Here is a 25,260-nt window from a genome sequence, read left to right on the forward strand (position 1 = left end):
TTTTCCACTTGCTCGTAAGAACCACTGCAAGTCAATATCCATGAACACAGGGAGCATTCAGGAGCTCCTCCACTTGTTTGGGAGAGTCACTGTGCACCAGTCTGTACCCTACTCCCCACCTCCACACCACAAAATTTCATTCATTCCATCTAAAATGTGGATCTAATACCTATAATATGTCAAGCACTCTAGCAAACAAGCCACAACTGATCTCTCCTCTCATGGAGCTTATATATGTTTACATATACAGGGCAGTGGTTCTCAGATTGGGGTCCCAGACCAGCACATCTATGTCACCTGGAAACTTGTTAGAAATGCAAGTACTTGGGCGACCCCAGCACATTAAAGTCATACCTCACCCACCCATAGTCATCACCACCACGACCTCCAGGGAAGGATGTTGGAACCTGAGATCCCCAACCATATTCCCAGACCTACTGGATCAGAAGCACTGGGGGTGGATTTTTAATAATAAAATCTGTGTTTTTAATAAGCCCTCTGCAGGGTTCTCATGTGCACTACAGTTTGAGAGACACCATTCTAGATGGGGAGACAGATTACAAAAAGGGATGCAAATTAATAAAATAAAAAAAGACTGTTTAAATGGTAGCAAAAAAATATGAAGGTGCCATAACAGAATCAGTGTGAAGAAGAAAGGGAGAGTCTTGGAATCTGATAACAGGATCACCTTACTCTGCTCCTTGGATGAACTGGCTTATGTTTTGTGCCAAGTCTTTTGCCCCTTTCCTCGTGCTCCCAGTCAAAGTTGTGCCCTTGGTGGCAGCCCTGTATGCGCAGTATGCCAGAGGGAAAGTCACCAGACCTTAGCAAGCTTCCTATGACAGGTGGTCCGATTCTGCTTCTCAGAGTCTTACAAGAATTGGTTAATGTTCATCTCCTCTGTGCTTGAGTCCATATCATCCCCAAGAATGGAGGAATGAGGTGACCTTGAGGGCCTTGAGTGGTGGCAGGAGCCAATAGGTTTCCCTGAGTAAGGAACCGCCACCCTTCTGGGGCTTACAAAATGGCCCAGCTGTGACATCTCCGTGCCACAACTTGTTTTCTGTCTCCCTCTCTAGAAGCAAATGCCAAGCTTCCGGCTTCACTGTGGTCTCAGCCCACGCATCTGGCCATGCAGCTTGTAGTGAGTGCACACTGGAAAGCCTGCAAAGTATTTAAAAACACACAACTTCTGTGGCTCCAGCCTTCCCAGTGAGAGACAATGGCTCTATTAGGCCCCAGGGTCAGGCCGTGATTGGGCAGGGACAAAAGGCAATGGAATTTTTAGCTTTTGGGAAAGGAAAGAAAGGCAGAGAATGAAATAGGCCTAGAGTTGCTCTTCAGTTCCCTTAATTTTCTGGAGTTTGATCTCATGGATGTCTGGAAAGACTATAAATAAGGTGGTAGGTTGAAGCAGCAAGAACTATGAGCACACAGATGTCCAGTTTGTAGAGCAAGGACAAAGAGAGAAATAAACACTCAATGGGAGGAAGTGCTAATATCAAAAATGCCACCACCCTCCACTCACCCTCCCCTTCTCTGTCCTCCAAGCCCAGGATTATCTACCAGGTCCTGAGGGAAAACGTTTACTCTCCATCGGCGTGGTATGTGCCTTTTGTCATCACTCTGGGCTCCATATTGCTTCTGGGCCTCCTGGCATCCCTGCTCATCCTGTTGGCCAAAGCCATCCACAAACACTGTCTCTGCAACACTGGGAAGCACAGAAAAGCTGTGTAAGTGGCCAGTGGGCTGGGCCCTTTCCACTGCTTCCTTCAGGACACTACTTCCTGTGATGTCTGAAGGAAAGAGAGAGAATTAGGATTTCTCTACAGGGCAGAGAGAGCTGCAGTAAAGGAAGGAAAGGAGATCTGGGGGGAGGAATCCTAGCTCCCCCTGGTTCAGGTGCCCCCTTCATGACCCGCTGGGCCAGGAAACTGTCTTTTGTTTTCCCTGGCACCTGCCCCTCCTTGCTGCATTCTCAATGAAATTGGGGCTTCAACCTCTTAGTGACCTTGGCCTGGATAAAAGCTTCAGCGAAAAGCCCAGCTGTGAGTAGTGATAGACCACGCTGGCTGTGCTGTTACTCATAGGAGAGCGAAAGGATAGGATGGAATTAAAGGAAGCACAGAAAACTGATAAGGGAATTACATTTTTGGCTCCAGCATGGCTCCAGCAACTCACCTGGGCTTTTATGTGAGTAAATCATCATTGTGTTTTTGCACATAGCCCCATCAGCTCTCAAGGGCTGGAAACGCAGGTCTGTTTCCTCTCCATATTCTCGCCTGCTCACCAATATGCCTCTTATGCATGGAGACACTCTGTGGAATGTCTTACTGGCTGAGGTGAGGGAAATGAAGAGAGCACTGCATTGCTCAAAGCTTCCCCCAGAGCCAGTTTCTTGAGTATCTGAGCTCTTACAATGACAGCATCGTGGCTCTGAGTGTGAGCTTTGGAGTCAGGCAAGGCCTGGCTTCAAATCTTGCCCCTCCCTTTTCTGGGTATATGGCTTTCGGCAAGTGACCTCTGTGAATCTCAGTTTCCTTATTGAAAACTAAACAAATAAATGAGCAAATGCAAAGAAAGCATTTAGCACTGTCCCCGATGTAGTAAATGCTTAATACACTGTTTTAAAAAATCTGGTTGCACTATTTTTCATGGCTGAGTCCCAGTGAGCTCAGGATTCTGGATTCCAAGTTTACTTTAATGCCAAGTATCCTGGGGGTACTGGAACCTGAGTTTTGGAATTTCTCACTGATAAAAGAAGATGTGATAAGACTCATGTGACTTTTAAAGGTATTTTGAAGGTTAACTAGTATTGTCAGATAATTTAAAATCTATGGATGAAAGACCACATAAAAGCACGAGGCATTAGCATAATGATGAGCACAGCATTTGCCATATTTATTGGCGAAGTTCGTTGCTATTGGCAACCTTGACTTCAAGGTAAGAAATCCTCGAGCATCTGCTGAAATTAAAAAAGGCATTTTTGTTTGAACTCCACTCACAAATTGATTTTGGGGGAAAAAAAGTTGGCTGCAGAAGAGTGACGCCTAAGCTTGTAAGGCTGGCAAGCTCTGCAATGGGATTTAGGCAGAAGTTCTTAAAGGAGGTAATTCAACAGACACTGAAACTCATATGCACTTGATGCTTATATATTAAATGGGCACCTGAAATCTGGTTGCTTTAGCTTACATTCTAAATATTAATGGTTTGCAATGTGGTTAACTGCAAAAAAAAAAAAACTAGTTGGTTTTTCAGACTAAGACCCGGCCTCTCTGGAGATTAGTTGTACCACATGGCAGCCAGTATTTGTCCAATAGCAAAGAATAAAATTAGAGTCATAGAATTTTAGACTCCAGGGTTATCATGGGAAGGGGCTTAACACCCAAGTCCAGCTCTTCATGTTTTAGGAAACCATGCTTTAACTGCCAGCCCTTGAATCTTCCACCATAAACCAAGCCTTCTGCTCTGCTGGCTACTGAGGAGAAAAATTGGGCAGGAAGAATCACCAGGGCTTCCTGATTGGAGCGGTCATGCCCTCATTCAGTGTTGTCAGAGAAAACACATGCCCCGAAGTTCTGTAAAACTGTAGAGTTTAAAGTTATCAAATTCCCAGAACCTCCTTAGTCCCAAACGAGTAGTGATAAAGCTGCTCTGTCTGGAGCAGGGGTGGGATCCCAGCCTTTACTTTGGTCTATCCCTGGCCCCTCTTTAATCAACCCCTGAATACAGTTGCCCACAGGCCCCCACATTATCATGTATGCAGAATTCTCTTGGGTTAATTCTTGTCCATCCTTTTTCCCCCCACAGGGTGAAGAAACAAGGTATGTATGGTGCCTATTGCCTTTGTTTATTGCTGTTGGTTTTTTCCTGCTCTGATGTACTACATAAAAGGGCCCCAACTTGGCAGAGAATCAGGGCACAGTCCTGTCTTGGGAGTTTTCAGCTGTGAAATTTGCCCTCATCTATGGGCGAATGAAACAGATCAGGTGTAGCTGGAGAAAGGGAAGGTGGGTGCGTGGTGCCAGGAGGCCTCTTGGGTCTTTAATTTTGGTCCTGCCTGTTCCCTACCCAGAGTCACCTACAATCAGCTCAGTGTGAGAACCTAGAGGTCTGTTCCCTGCCACTGGAGGAGAACTGAAGAATTCTCCATGGCTTAAACACAGACAGTGCCCACTTGTGGCTGCGGATGGAGGGGTGTGAGCCCTCCTGAGGACAGTTCATTTCTTGCATGGGACAGATGTGTCTTTTTAAAGAACCAGTGTTACTTGCTTCTCAGCTTGTAATGGATTTGATCATTTTCATAAGTTATTTGGGGGTCAGTCAGCCTACTTAGAAAGGGGCTGGTTACAGTCAGGTGGGCGGGGAAAGCTGAGTGATTTCAGGGATGTTGATGAATTGAGCAAGGTATCCAAGCTTGAGATGTTGCCACCCAGCCCCAAAAGCTGCTGCTTCAAGGAGAATTCAGGCCACAGGGAGAGACAGGACAAAGAATTGGAATATGTGTTTTTTAAAAATGATTGCTTTAATCTTACTACACTGATGGACAGCGACTGCAGTGTGGTATGGGTGGGGACTTTATAATATGGGTAAATGTAGTAACCACATTGTTTTTTCATGTGAAACCTTCATAAGAGTGTATATCAATCATACCTTAATAAAAAAAATGATTGCTTTAATCACTCCACCATAGGCACTTATGTCTGACATGCACAAGACATGTCTAAGCAGGGTTAGACATTGGTTATAATAGTTATTGATCATAACAAATGATATGACTTCAATAAATGAGATTTTTCATAAAGTGTCACCCACTCTAGTTGCTTTTTAAAAAGGGCATAGGGAATGGATGCAAAGAATCCCCATATTATGAACAAATGTTATCAACCCAATATTTCTTTATCTATAAAACCATTAAAAGCTAATTTCCTAGATCAGCAATAACAGTAAGTTGGGAAAGAGTAAAAAAAATTATTTTTTTATAACTCTGTATGTTATTTTGTGTGTATTTTTCTGAGAAGATGAAAATCTGTCAACAAACGTCTACAGATAGAAAATTCTTTGCCTTGTCTGCAATGCTAAGTTCAAAGCCTGTTTAAGAGAAATCCCACTGTGGGAGTAGAATTTTAAGGTCAATTTAATGTCCAAGAAGCTTAACTTTTGTCTGTTTTATTTCCTGTAGAAATGAAGGATACCAAGAGAGAGGTGGTGGTGGTAAGTATGGCTGGCCATGGGACACAGGGCTTGGGTGGTATGTGGTGACAGACTCCCGTCACCCCCAGGCAGACCCTGCCACCTCCCCACAGGGGTGTTTATTATTCAGGGAGATGCTTGAATTTGGCCACTGGAACAGATTGCTGTGTGACGAGCTCCTGATAGAATTTGTTCCCTCCACTGAACATGTCTGCTGATATATTTGCAGAAGAACTGGATTTCATAAATATTGAAGAGTGGTGTTTATTATCTACACCCGCTCTCCAGGAGAGTGAGCTGGGGGAGATGAGCTTAAAGGCCAGAACTGGTGCTTAATCCTCCAAAGGGATTTAAATTTCCTCTGTTCTTCCACAACCTTTCAGAAAAATGACAGGGAGAGGGCACTGCTCGGGCGCAGGGTTGGCTCTGCCCATTTGGCTGTAGGACCTGGTGGACTCCCTCGGCCTCTTTAAGCTGTAGCTTCTTCATCTGGGAAATGGGAGTGAAAACACCTGCCCTGAGATGACAGGTGGGGAAATTAAGAGTCACGCCAATGCGAAGCGTTCCAGGACAGCTGGCTGGTTACCACCCTCGCTTTTCTCCTTGATTTTCTTTTACTGAGCCTGATCCACCCACTGGAAAGTGATGGAAGTGGAAGTTTACCCCCCAGCTCTCCTCCATCCATGATAAGAAAACTTTGTTTTGATCTAAGACCCATACATTTGGGGGGTGATGCACGCATGGGGAGACAGTGCAGTGCTCTGGAACTTTTGCTCCAGGCCCATAGGTGCTTTCCTGTGCTGGGCTGTGGACAGAGAGGAGGAAGAGGCTGTCTCTTCTCTCCTAGGTCTTACCACGTAAGGCAAGTACTCATGGTGCCACCCAGAGACTGCCTTAGAAATAGGTAATACTAAATTACTCAGTTAAATAAGTAGATCCCCATGGCCACAAAAAGTGCAGGGGCTGAGCTGATCAGTGGGTGAAACCCAGATGGTCTCCATTGCCTGCCTCTCTTCAGAGATGGGGAGCTGTGGGCACGTGACTAGGCGATGCTTACATGGTGAAAACCAGGCTGAAAGGCCCACTAGACTGTAAACACAGTCCTCGTTGGCATGCTAAGAATGGCACCACTGGAGGGCACCATGTGAGGGGAGGTGGAGCTCCCATGGGGTCGGAGCTCAGGTCCTGAGGGTGGCACAGACAGAATACAGATGGGGAAGAGAAAGATGAGGGGCCCAGTGCTTACGGAAGGCAGGCCCGGTGCAGAGGCAGCACCGCACTGGCCCAGGAGCCCAGCCACGGGTCGTACCTGCCCTGCCTGCCACGAGGTGGGTCCCCCTTAGGGGACATAGCCCCTTGCCAGTGTTGCATGGCATTTCTGTTCTTTCTGCTATGCAGCTCAGGATGTTTTCCTTGCCCCTAAGTGTGGATGAACTGTCCTGCCGTGCCCACCTGCACCCCCAGGGCACCCTCTGCCTCTGCCTGTCCAAAGCCCTGTCACTTTATATCGCAGCACCTCTTTGTCAACAGTAACAGCTCCCACTTGATTGCAAATTTCGCAGACAATAACCACACCTGCCTTGCTCACTGCTGTGTCCTCAGCATATAGCACGGTGGGGCCTGTTGAATAAAGAAATGTCAGGAAGGCAGGCATAAGGATCTCAGGCTGCGAGGATGGCTGGTCTTCCTTAGGGGAGACCTTCGGGGCTGTTCTTGAAGCTGTCTCTTTCTTCTCCTTAGGAAACAATCCAGATGAACACTGTCTTTGATGGAGAAGCCACAGACCCAGGTAATTAAGTGCCAGGGCCACCCATACAGGATTTTTTCGTATTCCAAGCTGGTAGAGTCACAGAGCAGCTTATCCAATTTCCGGCTCTTAACTACGTTTGTCAACCCATTTGGTTAATGTTACCTGTACGGTGCTGACCCTTCTAGGCTGCAGTACAACACGTGATCCGCTCTGAACAGAACTGGCTTGCAGACGCTCAAGCATATGATCCCATGTGAGGCCTCAGAGGGCTTCCCACCGAAAGGCTCCCACTCAGGGACTCAAGCCTCTATCTAGCCTCCCTTCCTAAACCAAGAACCAATTCAAGGAATTGGTGAATTCAAGAACCCACAATTTTTCCCTCTCACTGGGGCTCAACCTCCCATCACCCCATCCTTTCTGACTGCCTCTAACACCATCCTATGGTTAGTGAGAGATCTTGAGAAACGCAAGCTGGCTGCTTTTTTTTCCAAGATCAGGGCCAAGAATTTCCTGTTGGTCGGCAAGATGAACATAAGGTAAAGCTGGCCTCCAGAGCTCTCATCAACCCCATGAAATCAGCTCCAAATTTAGCTCCTTTACACACATCCCTTCGCTTACAAAGGCTCAATTATAGACGTGAATAAAGGGAAGGAAACCAAATAAAGGAGGCAAGTGTGTTGGCTCGCCGCCACCCTCACATGCAAACGCTCCCGTCCCAGGAAGGAGGATGGCTCCTCTCCAAGAGAGGCTGCCATTGCCGCTGGAATTAAATTTCCCTCTATTATTAGGTACTTGTTACCATAATGTGCCCACATTAGCATAAGTGCCTGTGGGATCCTCTGCTGAGAGCCCATTCAGAGCCCTGGTGCAAAGGGTAGGAGCAGGGGCTCGCCTGAAACTTGACCTTCTGGGGCAAAAGTCGGGGAGGCCCACTACTGTTCTCCTGCATTTGTGTGTTTGAGAGAAGAAAATAGGAAGAAATGAGCCCACGGGACTCGGTGCACAAACTCACCACTTAGCGTCCGCTGCCTCTGACACAGTAAAAATGGCTCCCGTGCATCATCTCAACTGTGGCCAGATTTGGGTGTCTGTGTCAGTAAATCTCTGCCAACCTAACATCAATAAAAATCAGTCTTTCCCTCCTTACTTGGTGAATTCCTTCCCACATCGGGGATTCAGGTGTCTTTTTAAACAAATCAAAATGTAATGGGTAACCCATTGAAATCGAACTTAATTTATCCAAAAGTCATGTGGAATTCAAGATTTACGTGACCTTCTAACCTTGCAACTGAGATGGGCTTAAGACTCCTTAACCTTCCTAGCCAGGGAAGCATGATGTTTGCTCCCTGTGTGGCTGGAGCTGTAGAGCTGGTGGAAAGGCAGGTGAAGATTGTGCTGTTTATTAGCCTGCTTAGTGTCTGGATGACCCCCACCTTCCAGCCCACTCAGTCTTTCCCTGGGGTGGGGACAGAGCAGGGTGGAGACAGGAGAGAAGAGAATTTGAATCCCTTCATTTAGAATTCCATCGTTTTCTATTTTTTCCCTTAGTTACCGGGGCAGTATATGAATTCAACTCAAAAAGTGGAGCCCGAAAGTGGAAAGATCCATTAACTCAAATGCCAAAAGAGTCCAGACTGGAGGGAGCTGCTCAGAGTAGAGCAGCCGCTGGGGAAAGAGCCAGGCCACCCAGGAGCTCCGACAAGGTAGGAGACAGGCCCAAGGGCAAAGTGCAGGCTGAGGATGCAGGCTGGGGGGCCAGAAACCAGGATGGCAAATCAGGCACCCCCAAGAACAGAGACGCAGCCCTCTTGAGCAGGGCGTCCCCCAAACTGCACCCAGGAAAGTAAGTGGCGTCTGTCTGGTTGCCCGTGTGCAGGGGGCACAGGGGAGTCCCCTTGACTGAATGTGGGTTGCTGCCTCCCCTAAATGCTGTGAAGATAGGGGCGGGGGACCCCTGAGGTTGGAGATGTGAGCCTAGGAACTCACCTAGTGTCCCAATGGGTGTTTATAATTAATGGGAAGGGGTCTGATTGCCTAATTGCTTTTTTTCTGAGATGGCACAGCAGAGATCTCTCTAAGGTCTCTGTGCCTCTGGTCGGTCGAACTGTCAGCTTCTGGATTCAGAACTGTTTTGTTTCCTTTGCACTTACTGTTAGGAAGCTCCATTTGGGGCATCCCTAGGAGGTGCACAGGGCTTCCTGACAGGAGTCCTGAAGACGGTCCCCCCACCTGGTCTGATCTTATTTCCCAGCTCGTGTTTTAGTATCACCTCGATTTCTTCACAGACACAGCTCAAGACCATACACCTTTGTGAGTCACCTCCAATCTTTTCCCAATGAAGCAGAGCTGGGAAAAATTTAAAAAGATGAGCAAATAATGAGTTGTTTATTGGGAAGAAGAAAACTCAATAGACACATTCTTTTTATTCTTTATTTTAATTGAGGATTAACATATCCAATACAATGCCCAGATCTAAGGTATTCAGCTTGACATTAGGCTCCCTCCAGAGGCAACCAGAGGCTGATTTTTGTCATAGGCTAGTTTTGCCTTTTTGGAATGCCAAATGAAATCACATGCAATGTGTTCCTTTGTGTCTGGCTTTTGCTCAGCATCGTGTCTGTGAGATTCACCATGTTATACTGTAGGTAAGTTCTCTTCATTGTTGTGTCTTCCTCCATTGTGGGAATATATCATAATTTATTCATTCTACACTTGGGTGGCTGCAGCAAGTTTTTTACTCATGAATTCCAACTCTGTGAACTTTCCAACTCTATGTCTTTTGGTGAGCATGAACACTCATTTCTTCTGAGCTTATTCCAGGAGTGGAACTGTGAGAGTCATTGCTGGAATCTGTCAGGTATTCCAGTTAGTGGCTCCCGTTTATCATTCCACGAACAATGACTGAGTTGCAATTGCTTTAATTCCTGGTCAACTCTTGGTATTGTCTGCCCTTTTCAATTTAACCACCCTGGTTACAATTTCTCTTGAAATGAAATCACTCTTTCTCAAAGCTAAAACAACACCAGCCTTACAGCCTCCCTGCCCTGCTCCTGCTCTGGCCTCCTGTGACTGGAGGCAAGCTCAGGACTCAGCGTGGAGGAGACCAATGGGAAACACTATCCAACCATACAACTGGGACTTTCACCTGTGGGTTTAAGCATTGAACTGAAATTAAATGGCTCCATGATAGAATATGAAGTGGAACTTTCCAGTGTGTGCCTAGTCGAAGCTAAGCAAGCCTCCCTTTATACTCTGTCCTGCCCCGTAGCTGCTGTGTTTCTTGTCCAATAATCACAAGAAAGGACCAGGTGAGAGTCTATCAGAGCAGCAGCCTTCCTCTCCCCCAGTTGGGGAGACAGATGAGAACTCCCTGAGGCCCACAATGGCCTGGGGCAGGGGGTGGGGTCACCAGGCAGGGTCCATCCTGCAAATGCAGAACTCCAGAGGGAGCAGCTGCTTGTTTATTGCGTGCCTGTGTGCCAGGGTGACTTCTCAGGAAAAAAAAATGCCCTGTCCTGGCCTAGAGCAGGCATGATTTATTAGTAAGGGTCAGTTGCCAGGGAAGTCCCTTGAATAGGTTTAAATTTCGCAGAAGAAAGCAGAGTTGTTCACTTGTGGAGATTAAAGTGGGTGAAGTGGCTGATTACCCATTTAAGACTCCACAAGTCTGTGGAGCTCTGAGTAAAATGCCTTCCTCAGAAGCTCTCAGCCTCAATGCAAGTAAAATGAGGCTCAGAGAAGGCTGAAGGGGGATCTAATAACTGTTTATGATCTCATTAAGGATGATTAAAAGGAGGGCGGCAAGCAGCTGTACCCTTCTCCAGCCATGACAGGGCAAGAGGGAATTGTGCGTCTCGGCCAGAAGAAGAGATTCAAATTAGGCACAAGGAGGGACTTCCTGAGGGCTGGGGTCTGTCTGAAGACCTCAGTTTCTTCGCTCGTGATGGGCAGGAAGAGCGGATTGTCTTCTAAGCCCCAGGATGTGAGCTCCGAGGAACCCATGACATGGGGTCAGGAGTGGCTGGAGCCTTCTGTCAAGAGAAACTTGGCCTTTCTTTTGCATATTTGACTATTTGATTAGATTCAGTCAGAAACATGAGGTCCAAGGCTGAGGCCATTTGTTTCTAACATTCACTGGGTTATGGCGAAAAATAAAAAGTTATCTAAATAAATGAAACCAGGGACCATTGTGGATCTTTTGAAAGTTTTCTCACATTTTTTTCCCAAGGCTTTAAACACCTATGAACATATTGATGTTGAGTTGCCTGATTCATTATAAAATTGGAGCAAAGAGGTTCGGAGATTGGACCACAGAAGGATCTGTAATTGTGGCAGGATTTGAAACCACGTGCTGAATTCTGAAGTCAAGCTTTCCTGTGCACTAAGAAGCAGCATCTACATCTCTGTTGCCTGTGTTAAGAGCAAGTGTGGCTCATAAACAGAAGTGGGCAATGACACTTTTGCTCCTCAGAGCCCCCTTTCACGTCTGTAGTTCTATCATTACCTTTTTAAGGAATGTGTTTTGTGATAGCTGAGAAAACTAAAGCAACACAATGAATGAATATTGAAAATGATCGCTATTGAAACTGGCATTTCAAATTGAATGTGTGTATTTATTCCCATTCACTCAATAAATATTTGTGAAGCATGCCCTGTGTGCCAGTGTTGATACATTAATAAACATAGCAGCCTCAAGCCCCTACCCTTGAGGAGCTTACATTCCATCTGCTACCACCAAACTTGGCCTGCTGATAAGCCATTGTAAAGGTTCTATTTCCGGTTCCACCCTGGCCTGTTTGTTTCTTGGCTCCTGGCACGTTCTATTTGTAAGATAAATTAACCCAAACCTGGAATCTCCTTTCTAGGAGAACAGATAACTTAGAATCACTTAAACATTTTTTTTTTTAAGCTGAATGGGGAGCCCTTCTCAGAAAATAGTTGAGACTCTGCACCCGGGCCCCAGCCTTGGGGCCGCAGGCCAGCCTACTGTCTATGTTCCTCCGGATGACAGCTCTAAACCACGGGTGCCTTCTGTCTGTGGAAGATGGCAGGATTCCTAGACCTGTCAGAGAGCTGATCTGCAGCTCAGGGGAAAAGTCAAATATAGGACAGAGTGGGGAGACTCAGATTGCTGAGACCCCCCACCATGTGTCACCTGTACCGGGGGTGAGAGGTGGGTTTTGCTCTAAGGGTGTAATCCAACTGAGAGGATAACCAGCTCATTTGAAAGACAACCAGCAACTGCACAGGCACTCCACAGGAACTAAATGAGTCTTATAGGTAGTGAGGGTGGAGAAAGCAACTGGGGCCACTGTAGTGTCTGAAAGCAGAATGAAGACCTGGAACCTGCAGGTGTCTTAAAGGCAGAGCTGTGTTCAAAGTGAGAGAGAAGAGAAATTTTGAGCAAAGGATAAAGCATTCAGAATCCTGGTCTTCAATTGCTTCTCAGCCAATACGTGTCCTGAGTCATATGCAGTGAACAACCACGAATCGACTCAGAGCCTCCTGGGTATGTAGCAAGCACTCATAATACATTTATAGAATTGCATTGAATTACGCAAGCTTATCTTTAGTTTCCTACCCAGACCACATAGCAGAGTCACAACTTTTCTAACTAGATCTAGATAAACATTATTATAATTATCAGCAGTTACTGAGTGCCTGCTGGGTGCCTAGTGTTCCAGGCTCTGGGGATACAGCAGTAAATAAAACAATGTTCTAATATTTAGATCCTAGTGAGGGATAAGAGACTGACTAGCCAAATGGTTGGGGGCTGGACCATAGAGAAAAACGAAACTCTGACCCACCATCTGCAGCATTCTGCCCATGAGACCAATCCTGTATCTGTGATAAACAGCGCAGGAAGCCAGCCTGCCATGAATCAGACCTGCAGGAAGCCAGACTGTCCTCACTAGTAAACAATCCATGAAGCTAAACAATCACTCCTGTAATGAGCTTCCTCGAATGGCCAGGACCTGCCTAAGAACTGACAGCTTCCCTAACTTTTATCTCCATGTCCACCTTAGTACCAACAAGAAAAAGCCAAATATGCACCCCGAACTGATCACTCAGGATGCTCCCACCCCAGGCAGCCCGCCTCCAGCTGCCCCATGCCCACAGCCTCCATCAGGGCACGCCTGGAGCCTTCTCTGTCTTCCACTGTAAAGCTTTACCACTCCCTTGTCTGCCTCTGGGCCTCTGCTGAAATTCTAGTGACAGTGGCTGACTTACTCCCTTGCATAGTTTATAAACTATGACTGCATTACTTTTGCTTTTCTCATATGGTTGGTCTTTACCTTAGAGAAATAATAGACTGGAATATAGAGAGAGACTGATAAAGTGTTATGGTGCTAAATGTTATTGAGAAAAATGAACGGGTCAGGGTTGTGGAGAGTGCTGATGGCCACCCTAACGAGGGTGGTCAAGAAGGCCCCCATATAAGGTGAGAGTCAAACAGTGGAAGTGGGGAAGGAGCCATACAGGAAGCCGGGAAGAGCCCCCAGGCAGAGAGTACAAAGGCAAGGGTGAATCGAGGGTCAGTAGGAGGAAGAGAGCCATGAGCAAGCCCAGAGGAGATGCCTCGGGATGGATGTGGGGGGAAACTGGTGGTGTCTGGGGAGTAGGCTGGGGTGTGTCCTCGGTAGGGCATGCAGTGGATGGTCGGGGGGATGGTATGAATATCTCACAGGGCCTTGTGGGCCGCGGGAAGGGCTTTGGCTTTTACTCCGAGTAGATGGGGAGTCATTGCCGGGGCTTGAGGAGTGACATGACTTATGTTTTAAAAGCATCTCTCTGATTGCTGATTTGAGAATAGACTTCGGGGAGGCAGGGAACAGGGATGGAAATAAAGAGACCAATTAGGTGGCTATTGGATTAATCTAGATGTAAAATGGCCGTGGCTTAGTCCAGGGAGGCATTAGTGGAGGAAAGTGGGTGTGTGGAGTGTCCCTGATATAAAAGAAATCCTGAGTCCTCTTGGGCCCTATTGGTGTGTTAGATGAAGGTCCCCAGCAGTGTCTGGCCACTCCCTCAGTAGAAGGTACCAGATGAAACAGCTTCCTACTTAGATAACACTGAATAGTTCTTCCTGGATGTGACTGCCCCCACGCCTCTTCTGTAAAATTTGCTGCTATCAGGGGATGGTAGGTGTGTGTATTGGGAGAGTTGAGAGCCCCTCAGTGCTTCCGCTGCATGGAACTTCCTGTCAAGTTTCCAAACAGGCTTCCAGGAAACAGGAAACAGTGTTTTGTAGGTCTGCACTCTATGCCCTGCTGTGGGAAAGGCTGCAGGTGCCTCATTCAACCTGAGCGATGCGTTAGATTAGCTGCACATTAGTCCCCCCTTATCCACAGAGACACGTTCCAACACCCCCAGTGGATGCCTGAAGCCACAGATAGTACCAAACACCATATATACTGTTTTTTCCTGTACATATATACCTGTGATAAAGTTTAATTTATGAATTAGCACAGTAAGAGATTAACAACGAATAATAAAATAGAACAATTGTAACAGTATGTGTAATAAGTTATGTGAATGAGGTCTCTTTCTCTCAAAATACCTTATTGTACTGTATGCACCCTTCTTATGATGATGTGAGATGATAAAATGCCTATGTGATGAGAGGAAGTGATGTGAAGGATACAGGCACTGTGACATAGCGTTAGGCAACTACTGACCTTCTCCCACTGCCCCAGAGGGAGGGTCACCTGTATGTGGACCTCAGTTGATTGCCAGTAATTGAAACCATGGAAAGCAAGACTGTGGCTACGGGATTCACCGTCCAGGTCTGGGGCAAGGTCTTTCACTGGAGACCTGAGTCGCGGGAAAAGCTGCTGTCTGTGACTCCCCAAAGAGTCTAAGTTCTTAGGAAACTTGTGTGTTTGGAGGGGAGAAGGGAGATGAGTGTGTCCTGGAAAACTGGAGCCTTATGATCAAATTTTTGGAAATAGTCCCTAGATAAAATGGTATATCCTACCATCCCCATGAGTACAAACTGCAATTATCAATCCTGATTTGCTGTTTGGAACACGTGATCCTTATAAGCCCAACCAAGGCAAAGCATGCTTATGAGCTTTGCAACCTTACCGTGAGGTGCCTGGAGGTGAGCACCCTGCTGGGCCCTAGCGAATCCGGCAGCGCTTAGTTTCCGTTGTTTGGGGAGATGCTTTGTGGCTGCTGCGGCCCCTTCAGAGCCAGGCACAGCTGGAGGAAGGAACCTAGTTAGTCCGATTTATAGGAGAGGCTCTTAGAGCCCCACCTCCAGCATTGCCCAACTCGCTTTTTAATCCACAGCGCGCACCCCAGCTGGCATGCTAAATGGTCTTTGTATGTGTGTGCATGTGTGACAATTTTATTATTTGTATTGTGATTGAATTCACATACTATAAAATTCAGTGGTTTTAGTAGATTCACAGAGTTGTACAACCAACGTCACTAATTCTAAAACATTTCCTCACCCCCAAATAAACCACATACTCATGAATTATTCCCCAACCCCAGGCCCTGGCACCGACCAATCTACTGTCTCTATGGACTTGCCTAGTCTGGACACTTCACATAAACAGGATCATAGAAAATTGTGCTTTTACATCTTGGGTTATTTCATTTAGCATAATGTTTCCAAGATGCCTCTATGCTGCAGCAGAGCTCAGTACTCCATTCCTTCTTATGGCTGAATAATGTTCTACTGTATGGATATACCACCTTTTTTTAATCCATTCATCAGTTGATAAGATATTTCTGTTGTTTGTACCTTTTGGCTATTATGAATAATGCTGCAGTGAACATTCACATGCAAGTTCTTATGCAGACATGTACTCTAATTTCTCATGGACCTTCTCTAGGAGTAGAATGGCTAGGTCACATGGTAATTCTATGTCTACCTTTTTGAGAAACTGCCAGATTGTTTTAGTGGCTGCCCATTTTACGTTCTCACCAGCAATGTATGAGGGTTTCATCAACTTTCAAAACAGACAGGTGAGGCACCCTCAGCCCAGGTTGCAGGGTGGTGTGCTCAGCCTTCCCAGACTCTCCCAGCTCTGGCATGAGGAGGCCAGGTGTGGCCTAGAGTGTTAGGAGATTTCACTGAGTTTCACGGGTGAGGAGGCAGTTTCCTCTGCACCTGAGTAGTCTGCAGGTCTCCATGAATCTCAGGATCACAATTGTGTCTAACTGGGCAAGGTGTTTGAATGATCTTTAATCCTTTAGAGGGGGGCCAGGCTACTTGCCTTTTATAGATGGGAAAGCTGAGGGGTGGAGAGGTAAGGAAACATGCCCAGAGGCCAGAACACCATTGGGTGTGACCCTCCATACCTCGTGGGAAGGGCTCAGCATGGTCTTGGATTTGGGTTCTGGTGGGGACAGGTGTCTGACTACTGAACACTTCTCGGATGGATCCTCTGACTGAATAACCCTTCCCAAAAAGTCCAGACTTCTCATGGACGCAGAATCAAATCTTCACAGCATGAACACCAGTTTCTGGGTGAGCAGATATGCGATGAAGTATCGTCTCCTGCCTGGCGTGGGTTGGGATCTGAAATAGTCGTGGGCCTGCCAAGCGCAGAGCAGCAGCTCTAGGCCCTGTACAAGGCAACATCTATTCTTTGCTCTACACACACGCTCTGCCTGTCTGCTGCGCAACAAAAACAGTCGCATCTTGGCTGTGAGTATTCAAGTGGCTTGCAAAGATGTTAAATCAAGATCTGGGTCACTCAGAAACGCTCCTGAAGGCAGATGAGGCTGCAGTTTCTAGTCTCGGCCGGGAGGGGCCCCTTTTGCCATCTAGCTTCCTCTGAGCGTCCAGAAAAGTCTCTGGTGAAAGACCGGCTCCACCTTCCTTCCCCCTCTCCCCAAGCTTTCCAAGGTGTGTGGCTGCAGGGCCCTCACACTTGGGATTCCGCCTTGTGGCCACCCACAAAATCCCACAACTGCGGTGTGGTAGCCGGAAACCAGGAGGCTGAATCAAACTGTCCGGGAGTGGTCGACTCCACCTGCAAGTGGCCTTTTCCCGGAAGACCCCAGGACAGCTAACAGGGCATTTTGCCAAACAAGCTATTGCTATTGACCGAGACAGCTTCCAGCTGGGCTCAGAAGAACTTCATCACTGTTGACATACATAGAGAAGGTTAGAATCAGCTGTGCTTGGCATCTCTGAATAAATACCCTGGGACTTTGCTTCCTTAATGCACCATCTAGCTACAGGTTCAGGGGAATGAGAGTCCCAAATTCTCTGCCTTTGGTTGACTGGTTTGCTGTGTGTCTGCATAAATGTCAGTGTAATAACAATTAAAGTCACTTTGCATTTATAGAATGCTTGCAATGTGCTATATCCCATGGGGTCCTTGGTATTTACAATTTTATTTAATTTATGTATCTGGAGGTGCTAATTACCTATTGAAGGGTTGAGGAAGGGTGAGTGACCTGCCAGATGTCCATAGCTAGTAAGTGGCAGAGGGAGGAGGGGTGTGAAAGCAGGGGTGGTTCCAAACCCCTTTACACCAGGAGTGGGGTCTGGAGTTCCTGGTAAGACGGCTTCACCTTTTGTCACTTCCAACCCAACACTGCGTTAACCTTGTGGCTTCGTTGGAAGAAAGGGGCAAAGCTGACGGGAGAACAGAAGAGGAAGATGAGGACAGAATTCAGAAGCTAGCTTGTGTGGGAGCTGGGTTGGGGGCCCTGAAATCCACCAGGGCTTAGGCAAGGCTTCTGGGATGGAGTCCTTTACACAGAGCAGCTGGGAGCTCATCAGTGTCACTGGGCACAGGGAGAGAAAGATAAAGAGAGTGAAGAGGCAAAAAGGGAGGGAGCCGGCAGGGCAGAAGCAAGGGCTTTCATAGGAAGAGCAGAGGGGTGGTGCGGATGCCGGTGGTCTGAAGACCCTCGCCCGGCGAGCCCCTGCCTGGGGGGCCGGCGGAGCAAGCAGAGCCTTCATTCTCTCGAGCAGGGCCAACAAAGGGCAGCTGTATCACAGGATTTCTCAAGAAATAAAAATTCCTAGCACACCCCTGGGGCCTCGGGGAAAAAAACTGACAACGTGTTGATTGAAAACAGGCCTAGCTGATGTGTGCCCGCAGCGTGAGGCCGCGCTATCGCGGGTTCCCAGCGACACCTAGTGGTCCATCTGGGCATCCTCAGCCTTCGTGGAACCGACGAGGCCTGCGGTCTGTTGAGAATGTTTGGAGTCTAGAACAGATAATCCCTCTTTTCCCTCGCTGTCCAAGTCCACATTTTGCTTTGTGGATCATGTCAGTTTTCTGAGGGGAGTTCTACACGTGACCAGGGTTGGGGGTGGGGGCCACTGGGCAAAGCCTGGACTTCCTAGATCCAACTAGGCTAGATTTTCTCAAGTTGTCATCATTTCCTCTGATCTTATTCTTTTCATTAATTAAATATAATTAAATGATACCTTTAGAGGACTTTTACACAAATGAAGTTTCTGATCAGAGACATTTCTTTGTTAGATTACATGTTTGGGAAATAATGACTATAGTCCTATTTTAGGTCAAAGACTTCTGCTTCCATAGTGATCCCAATCAATAAGTCTGCTTAAAAATGAAAACTGTGCATCTCTTTGTGGATAATGGTGTATGAACATTTTCATTCGCTTTTTGCCTCCCCCGACATCATTAAAGCTTTAGCTAACTTACTTGCCTGAAGGTTCCCTGGGGGCAGAATATATCCAGTGTTAGTGCAATGTCTATTGTACTATTACATAGTTGACACTCAAAAAACTATTTCTTAATTGAATGACTTCAGTTCCTGATGGAGGAATGTAGAGCCACAGATAATCCAGGTCAGATAATCCAGCCTCCTGGCAAGAGCTACTATAGGATTCTAAACTCCAAAGGAAATTTATCAGACCTGGAAGACCCTTGCCAGGGAGCCCCTGCCCGGCAACTCAGCTCCTTGTCAGACTGGGGACAGTCTGTGGTTAAGTAGTAGCCCTGTATGGCATCTGTAGAGCTCTGTAAAAAGGCCTGTTAAATGTCCGTGGGTTGGTATTCCTGGGAGGGCCCCATATGGCCGTGCTTTACAGGCCCTCAAAAACCCCACTGAAGACTTTCGTTTTTTAGAAGAAATCCCAAGCTTCTGTAATCCAGTCTTGCTGGGAAGGAAACACTACCCTAAGCCAAATTTTATCCGAATTACATTGACTAAATGACTTGTGCTAATTGGGTTCCATTGGCCACAAAGATCAGAGATTACAGCTTTATTGCGAGGCCATGCGTGGAAATAAAGAGCCTTGGCCCCATTGCTTGATCTCTCCAGAACCCAGAAGAGGCAGAAGACCCAACTATTTGAAGTATGGTGTAGTGGATATGGGTCGTATTGGTGCCAGCCGAGCATCACTTGAATGCCTTCCTAAGTTAGGAAATAGGCCATATCAGGGGCATTACCTCACCAAGGTGATGGGAACTTGGTTTCCCAGTTCACCTCTGCAGGTAGGGCACAGGTAAGTGACCTCGGCTCTGCCAACTGGAGGCAGCAACATGTAACTTCAATACAAAAGAATGAAAAGCAAGGAAGCAGCTACCGCATGGGATTTCATCTTGGTGGTAGGGCTTGTGGAGCCCGCAGGTGCAGCATGGCTGAGATGCACCAGGCAGCACAGGCCAGAGGCAGTGGGATCGAGCATGTGAGCAGACCTGTGGGGATCTCGGTATTGCTCATGGCTGCAGAACATCAAGCCCCATTCTCTAACTGCTAGAGATTCTGTGAGCCATTCACATCCTTCGATACATTCTTTTTCTGTTTAAACAAACTAGAGTGGGTTCTGTTGTTTGTAAATAAGGATCTGACAAGTCTGTCATGAAAGTATAGTCAGACTTCATGGAGATTGCAGTCAGATAGTCATTTGGCATTCAGGACAGCTCTGAGAGGCTAATGTTGGGAGTTCAAGGGTCATTGCTCCAGAGAGGTTGTAGTATTCTGTTTAGGGCTGAGGGGAGACATCTGTTATTACTGCCTGTTCAACATTCCTCCAGTAACAACCATTTGCTACTGTTGAGCCCTGTGTCCTGGTGGGGCTTGACATCATGCCCTGTATCCAGAGTTGAGCGAATGACCCAGGCCAGGCCAATCAGGTCACTGCTTCTCCCTGGCCCAGTGATTGGTGCAGGGATAGTTACATGTCCCAACGCAGACCAATGAGAGCAACCCCTGGGACTCACGCTATACCTCCAGGGTTTGCTCTTTATCTGCTGAGGCTGCTAAGCTGGAAAGAGGTCAGCATGAAGCATGAAGCCAATGTTGGCCACCTTGTCAAGTGTGGGAAGAGCCTGCCAACCAAAGAATAAAGCCAACAGGAGGAAAGCAGAGTAAGAGACAGAGAAGTATTAACTCCTGATGATATTGTACCTTTGGATCCAGCCATGACTGAAGTCAGTCCTCTCTTTAGATTTTTCAATTATTGAGCCATCTAGTTTTTTGGTAAGTAAATTTAAGTTCAGTTTTTGTCACTGAAACCAAAAGGGTTCTGACTAATACAGTGGTGCACTTTCCAGTACTAGAATTTTTGGCAAGCCTTTAAATGTATTAAATTATATCCCTGCTTATCATACCATTCACTTGGCTACTCTACAAGCCCTCAAATATCCTTTATTTGAGGATAACTTACGGCTCCAACTGTGCTCTCTTCTGTACTCGCAAGACCAAATTTTCACACAGTCTGGGACACATGTCCTTCCATTGTATACGTTTGTCATCAAGCTCCAGCTCTCCCCTCCAGCGTGCCTGTTCAGGGTTCTCCCATTCTACGTGAAGCACATCTCTTGTATTCTGTCTGACAAATTGTTGTAACAATATATATCTTCAGTTGCAATAAAACCTGTGTTCTCCACCTTGAGCACAATGTGGTACCCACCTGTGAGGGGATGCTGCCAGCCTGTGTGCAGAAGCATTTGGGTTTAGCACCACTGGTCCCTGGGCTCCAGCATCAGTGTGACTCAGTGTTCACTCCTCTCTTCTAAGTGCGTCTTCATGATCCTTGCCCTGTTACCATCTGGCTCATTTTCTCTTTATTTCCAAAATCAATTCCCTAAGAGAGAAAGATATAATTTGTTGGATCTGATTACTAATTCTAATTCTTATTTGGGCAAGGTTGATTATCAGCTAATACCAGCCAGTTTATGGCGGGAAGCCCTGAGCAGGGGAACCATCCCTGTCCAATCACACATGGCCAAGAGAGGGTCACATGGCAAACATAGCAAACACCAGATAAGGACCAGCTTGGGGACACTTCACTCGTAGGGGCAGTTTTTCTTAGGCAGGAAGGTGTGTATGCAAGGTAAGCTGTTTCTACTATTACAAAACAAAATTTTACCAAGTAAATTTGAAGATCTAATTAACTTTATTAAACAATTTGTGAATCTCAGCTGCATCTCATCTAGCAAGTAGGGAGGTGCTCTGACATAAAATAGGAAGGGAAGACTCTTAAAGGCAAAGAGACCATTAAACAGAGGAAGGAATTTATTGGCAAGGATTGCATCTTTTAGACAAGATTGCCCTCCTAAAGGGAAAGCATCCCCCAGAGGATTACCACCAGGAAATTCAAGTTTAGCTGGCAAAATGTGACATTTCTTGGGGGGCTGAAACTGCAATTAGGTTAGGAAGTAAGTCTTGATTTCTGACAAAGGGCCATTAAAATGAGTGGCTCTATCTTTGGGCTGTGACTTTTTCATACCACCCTGGAGAAGACCCGGCTTAGGGAGAAGGGTGTGGACTCTGGTATTAGATACAGCTGGGGCCAAATATTGGCTGTGATCTTGAATTATGTAATATCTTTTGGCTTCTGCTTCCTACCTTGTAAAATGGGGATGACGATGGCAAAAATCTGCCCACTAGTGGTGTGTGTATATTAAATGAGATGATATACAGTACCTAGTAAGCAGTAAACGCTCACTGTTTAAAAGCTAGGTGGGATTTCCTTAGGTTGCCATCAGATCTTTCTCCCGGAGACCTGCTGGGCCACCTGCATGTTAGGGCCCTTCCAGGTGAAAGTGACTAAAACATCACAGTCAGACACCACAGGCCCCTCCTCCAGCTGTGCTCTTTCAGCTTCTCTAGGGGCCTCACACCAAATGTCACTGGTTCCAAAAAAGACATCCATGGCCGACTTGGAACATGCCCGTGTGGATGGGGCCATGTGCCAGGCAGACAGTGGGAGCGTGGTTGGGTGGGTGACCCACGGCTCTTCAGTTTTCTTTTCACGCCTGCTGGGGCTTGATGTCATTGAGCACAGGACTCTCAGTGCAGGGGATGGGCATGGGGGAGGAGCTTGCCCTCTGCCATCCACTCTGGTCTGGAAACACCACTGGCTTGAGAAAGTGACTCAATAGGACAGGCCCCCAAGTCCAGTCTCCAAGAAATCTTATCCAAGCTCAGCCAGGCTTTTTTTAAATGGCTGCCCTGAGGGGCTAGCAAATCTATTAAGAAGAGCATCTGGGCAGTGATGCCCAGGCAGATACAGGGCTCAGGCCACTGGTCAGAAGGGCTGGGGTGTGCAATGCTTCGCGGCTCATGGGAGGCTTTTGTGTACCTCATGCCGATCTCAGAACATGTGGGTTGGGCAGAATTTAGAGAAAACTCCCCATGTGGAGTCTTAAATCAGCAAAAAACTTGGAGGTCATCTGCTTCACCCTTTGTGATGCAGATAAGGAGAGGAAACCCAGAGAGGGCAAGGCGACCACGCTAATGGGGAGCAGCCTGGACCTAGCCCCGGGCCCTCCGGCCCTCAGCCACTCTCTGCTCTACCGGCTGCAGGCCCGTGCTTAGATGGGAAGCCAGTGGCCCTGAAAGCCCCGGGGAGGACTTTGGCTGCGTGGTACCCTAGCCCACACCCCCCTTGCCTGCACAGCTTCAGTGACGACCTAAGGAGCCTCTGAGCCTTTCCAAGTCCCGAACTGGGACTATCAGGCCTCAGGCAAGAATTCTTCAACCCTGAGGATGAGTCAGCCCAGGCTAAGTGAGCGTGGCTTGGCCTGGCCTGCTTTTCCCAGACTCCCCTCAAGTGCTAGAATCCGCTTAGGCTGGAACTTCAAAGATTTATCCCTGCTTTTAATCCATCAAAATTGATGAGCACAGAAGATTTTCCCAGCACTGGACTGTGTGCCCCTTGGGGTCAGGGGCTGTCCTTTCCTTGTTGAAGGAACCCAGAGTCCGTAGCAGGGAGGGAGGGAGGCAGATGGAGTGGCATTTACACATTCAGTTCCTCAGAGTGCCTCCGGCAGGGCACCCCGCCAGGCAGGCTGTGCCTGTGGTTTGTCTAGGGCCCCCCTGGGGGCCAGAGGGTGGACTGATGGTGCCTTCAGGTGAGATTGCCTGTACAAGCTCATTTCCTTACTCGCATCTGCTCAACCACCTGAAAAGCAGCATCTTTGCTGACTTATTTAGCGTCCATTAAGTTCATATTCAAAGGAACATACAGGATAACAGAGGGGAGGGGTTACAAGACATGCAGGAGGTGGGAGAGGCGTTTAAAATGTATGAAGATCTGTATGCCAGATGTCTGTTTCACCTACAGAAAATAAAATAAAAAAACAACTCAGAACAAAACACTGCAACCAAACACTGTGACTGTGAGAGCAGGAAGGGTAAGTTTGGAGTCTTGTATCTTGCCATCTCAGGATCATCTGCAAACTCATTGGGAGGCCGTTGTGAGTCTCTCTAGTGGTGGGGCTCGAGACAGTCATGGCGTATGGCTCATCGTGTGAGTTACATGGTCATGGCTGAGACGATTGGTGCACAGTCAACAGACTCCTCCCAACCTTCCAGACCCAGGGGACCCTTGCCCAATCAGTGGGCTGTGCAGAGGGCTGTGCTGAGTTCTGAGGAGTTTGCAGCTTCCCTGGGTGGCAAGAGCAAAGGGCAGAGGCCTCGGAATGAGCCCCTGGGAGCTCTCTCTGTATTGCTTGGACCAGGAGCCACTTGGGACCATCCCTTTCTCAAAGAGAGGCTGCTCCCCAGCTTGCTGCCCTGCAAGCCAGAGGCTTCCTCTCTACCCCACATCATGCTGAAAGAGCATTGCCACCTCCCCCGCAGACAATGCCTGCATATCTCCTCTGCCTGGAGCCAAGTAGTCAAGGGATGTGTGGACCCCAAGCCAATGGTCTGCTGGAATGCAGATCTACCCTGTAGGCTCAGCTCAGCCTGCCGCCAGGAAGGACAATAGAATAGGAGACACCTGCTTGCGTGTTTCTTTGCTTCCTCTCCCTTGGCCTTGTGAGTTTTTCCTCCCCTACGCTCCAAGCCTCCTCCTTCACCCCTGCTGTGTAATGTTAGGGAATTGTCTCAAACCTGGTTTGGGAGAGGAGGAAGCCCAGATGGAACCTCACAACTTGGAGCTTTTGCACCTGCAACCCTGCCGTGAGGACTCAGTCATTCATTCATTCAATATGCTTTTGCCGAGCTTTGCTTGTACACCAGGTACTGTTCTCCAAGGTGCTGGGTGAACAAGACGTTGGGTGGCATGTGAATGACAACAGTGACATGTGGCCTGTGCCTTCGTGTCTGGTACCCTGTGTGCCAGAGCATCGCAGTGGCATCTGACCAGTGGTTCTCAGGGCTGATCAGCAAAGAAACTCTGGTGTACAGAGGTGGAGACAGAAATGTCAAGCTGAGAGGCAGTCCAAGAGGGCTGGAGATTCAACCCTCCTCTTTCCCAATATTCACTAGAGCAGGGGCTCTCCAATTTTTGACCATGATCCACTGTAAGAAATATGTCTGACATTGCAACCCAGTCCACAGGTAGCACATATAAGTGTATACAAATGAATGCCTTTTCTCCCCCTGGTCTTTTCTTCCCACCCTCAGCAGCCAGTGTGTTCTGTGTTCTTGTCTCAAGGGAGTTGCGTTTGGGAGTGAAAGGGATCCTCTCTGGCTTTAACTTCAAAATTTTATAAGAGATTACTAACATTAACAAAGTGTGATGAACTCTGATATATTTCTTATTCTACCGTATTTTATCCAACTCTACTCTGTTCTATCCAAAACGTTGCTTGTGAATTTTGCAGTCCAAAATGTCAGTTAGAAAAACACCAAAGATAGGAAAGGAAGAAAGGTAACATTGTGTATGGCAGGAAGAAGTTACAGTTAGACCTTATTTTAAATGCATTTAAGGAACCCTCTACTTAGATTCTGCTGTAAATCAAATCAATCTACTTTTGATTTGTATTTGTGAAGACCCAACTTTATGCTGTTGGGTTTGCTTAAAGCAAAGTATGGCCTGCAGGCCAAATCCAACCCTCTGCCTATTTTTGTAGGCCTGTGAGCTAAGAAATCTTTTAAATGAAAAAAAAGAAAATCAAAAGAATAATTTC

General features: G+C 47.2%; 1 protein-coding gene across 1 annotated transcript in view; it reads left to right on the forward strand.

Annotated features, from left to right (window-relative positions):
* CDHR3 (cadherin related family member 3) overlaps positions 1-11,591 on the forward strand; it is a 76,640-nt gene extending 65,049 nt beyond the window's left edge. The window contains exons 15-21 of the mRNA XM_037003614.2: positions 1,552-1,733; positions 3,811-3,824; positions 5,183-5,214; positions 6,934-6,982; positions 8,492-8,646; positions 9,553-9,588; positions 11,172-11,591. Coding sequence (XP_036859509.2) covers positions 1,552-1,733; positions 3,811-3,824; positions 5,183-5,214; positions 6,934-6,982; positions 8,492-8,646; positions 9,553-9,588 — 468 coding nt within the window. The 3' untranslated portion in view covers positions 11,172-11,591. The remainder of the gene's footprint in view (positions 1-1,551; positions 1,734-3,810; positions 3,825-5,182; positions 5,215-6,933; positions 6,983-8,491; positions 8,647-9,552; positions 9,589-11,171) is intronic.
* Positions 11,592-25,260: the final 13,669 nt, after the last annotated feature.

This window comes from Manis javanica, chromosome 6, assembly GCF_040802235.1.
Source record: "Manis javanica isolate MJ-LG chromosome 6, MJ_LKY, whole genome shotgun sequence".
In the NCBI taxonomy this organism is placed as follows: Eukaryota; Metazoa; Chordata; class Mammalia; order Pholidota; family Manidae; genus Manis; species Manis javanica.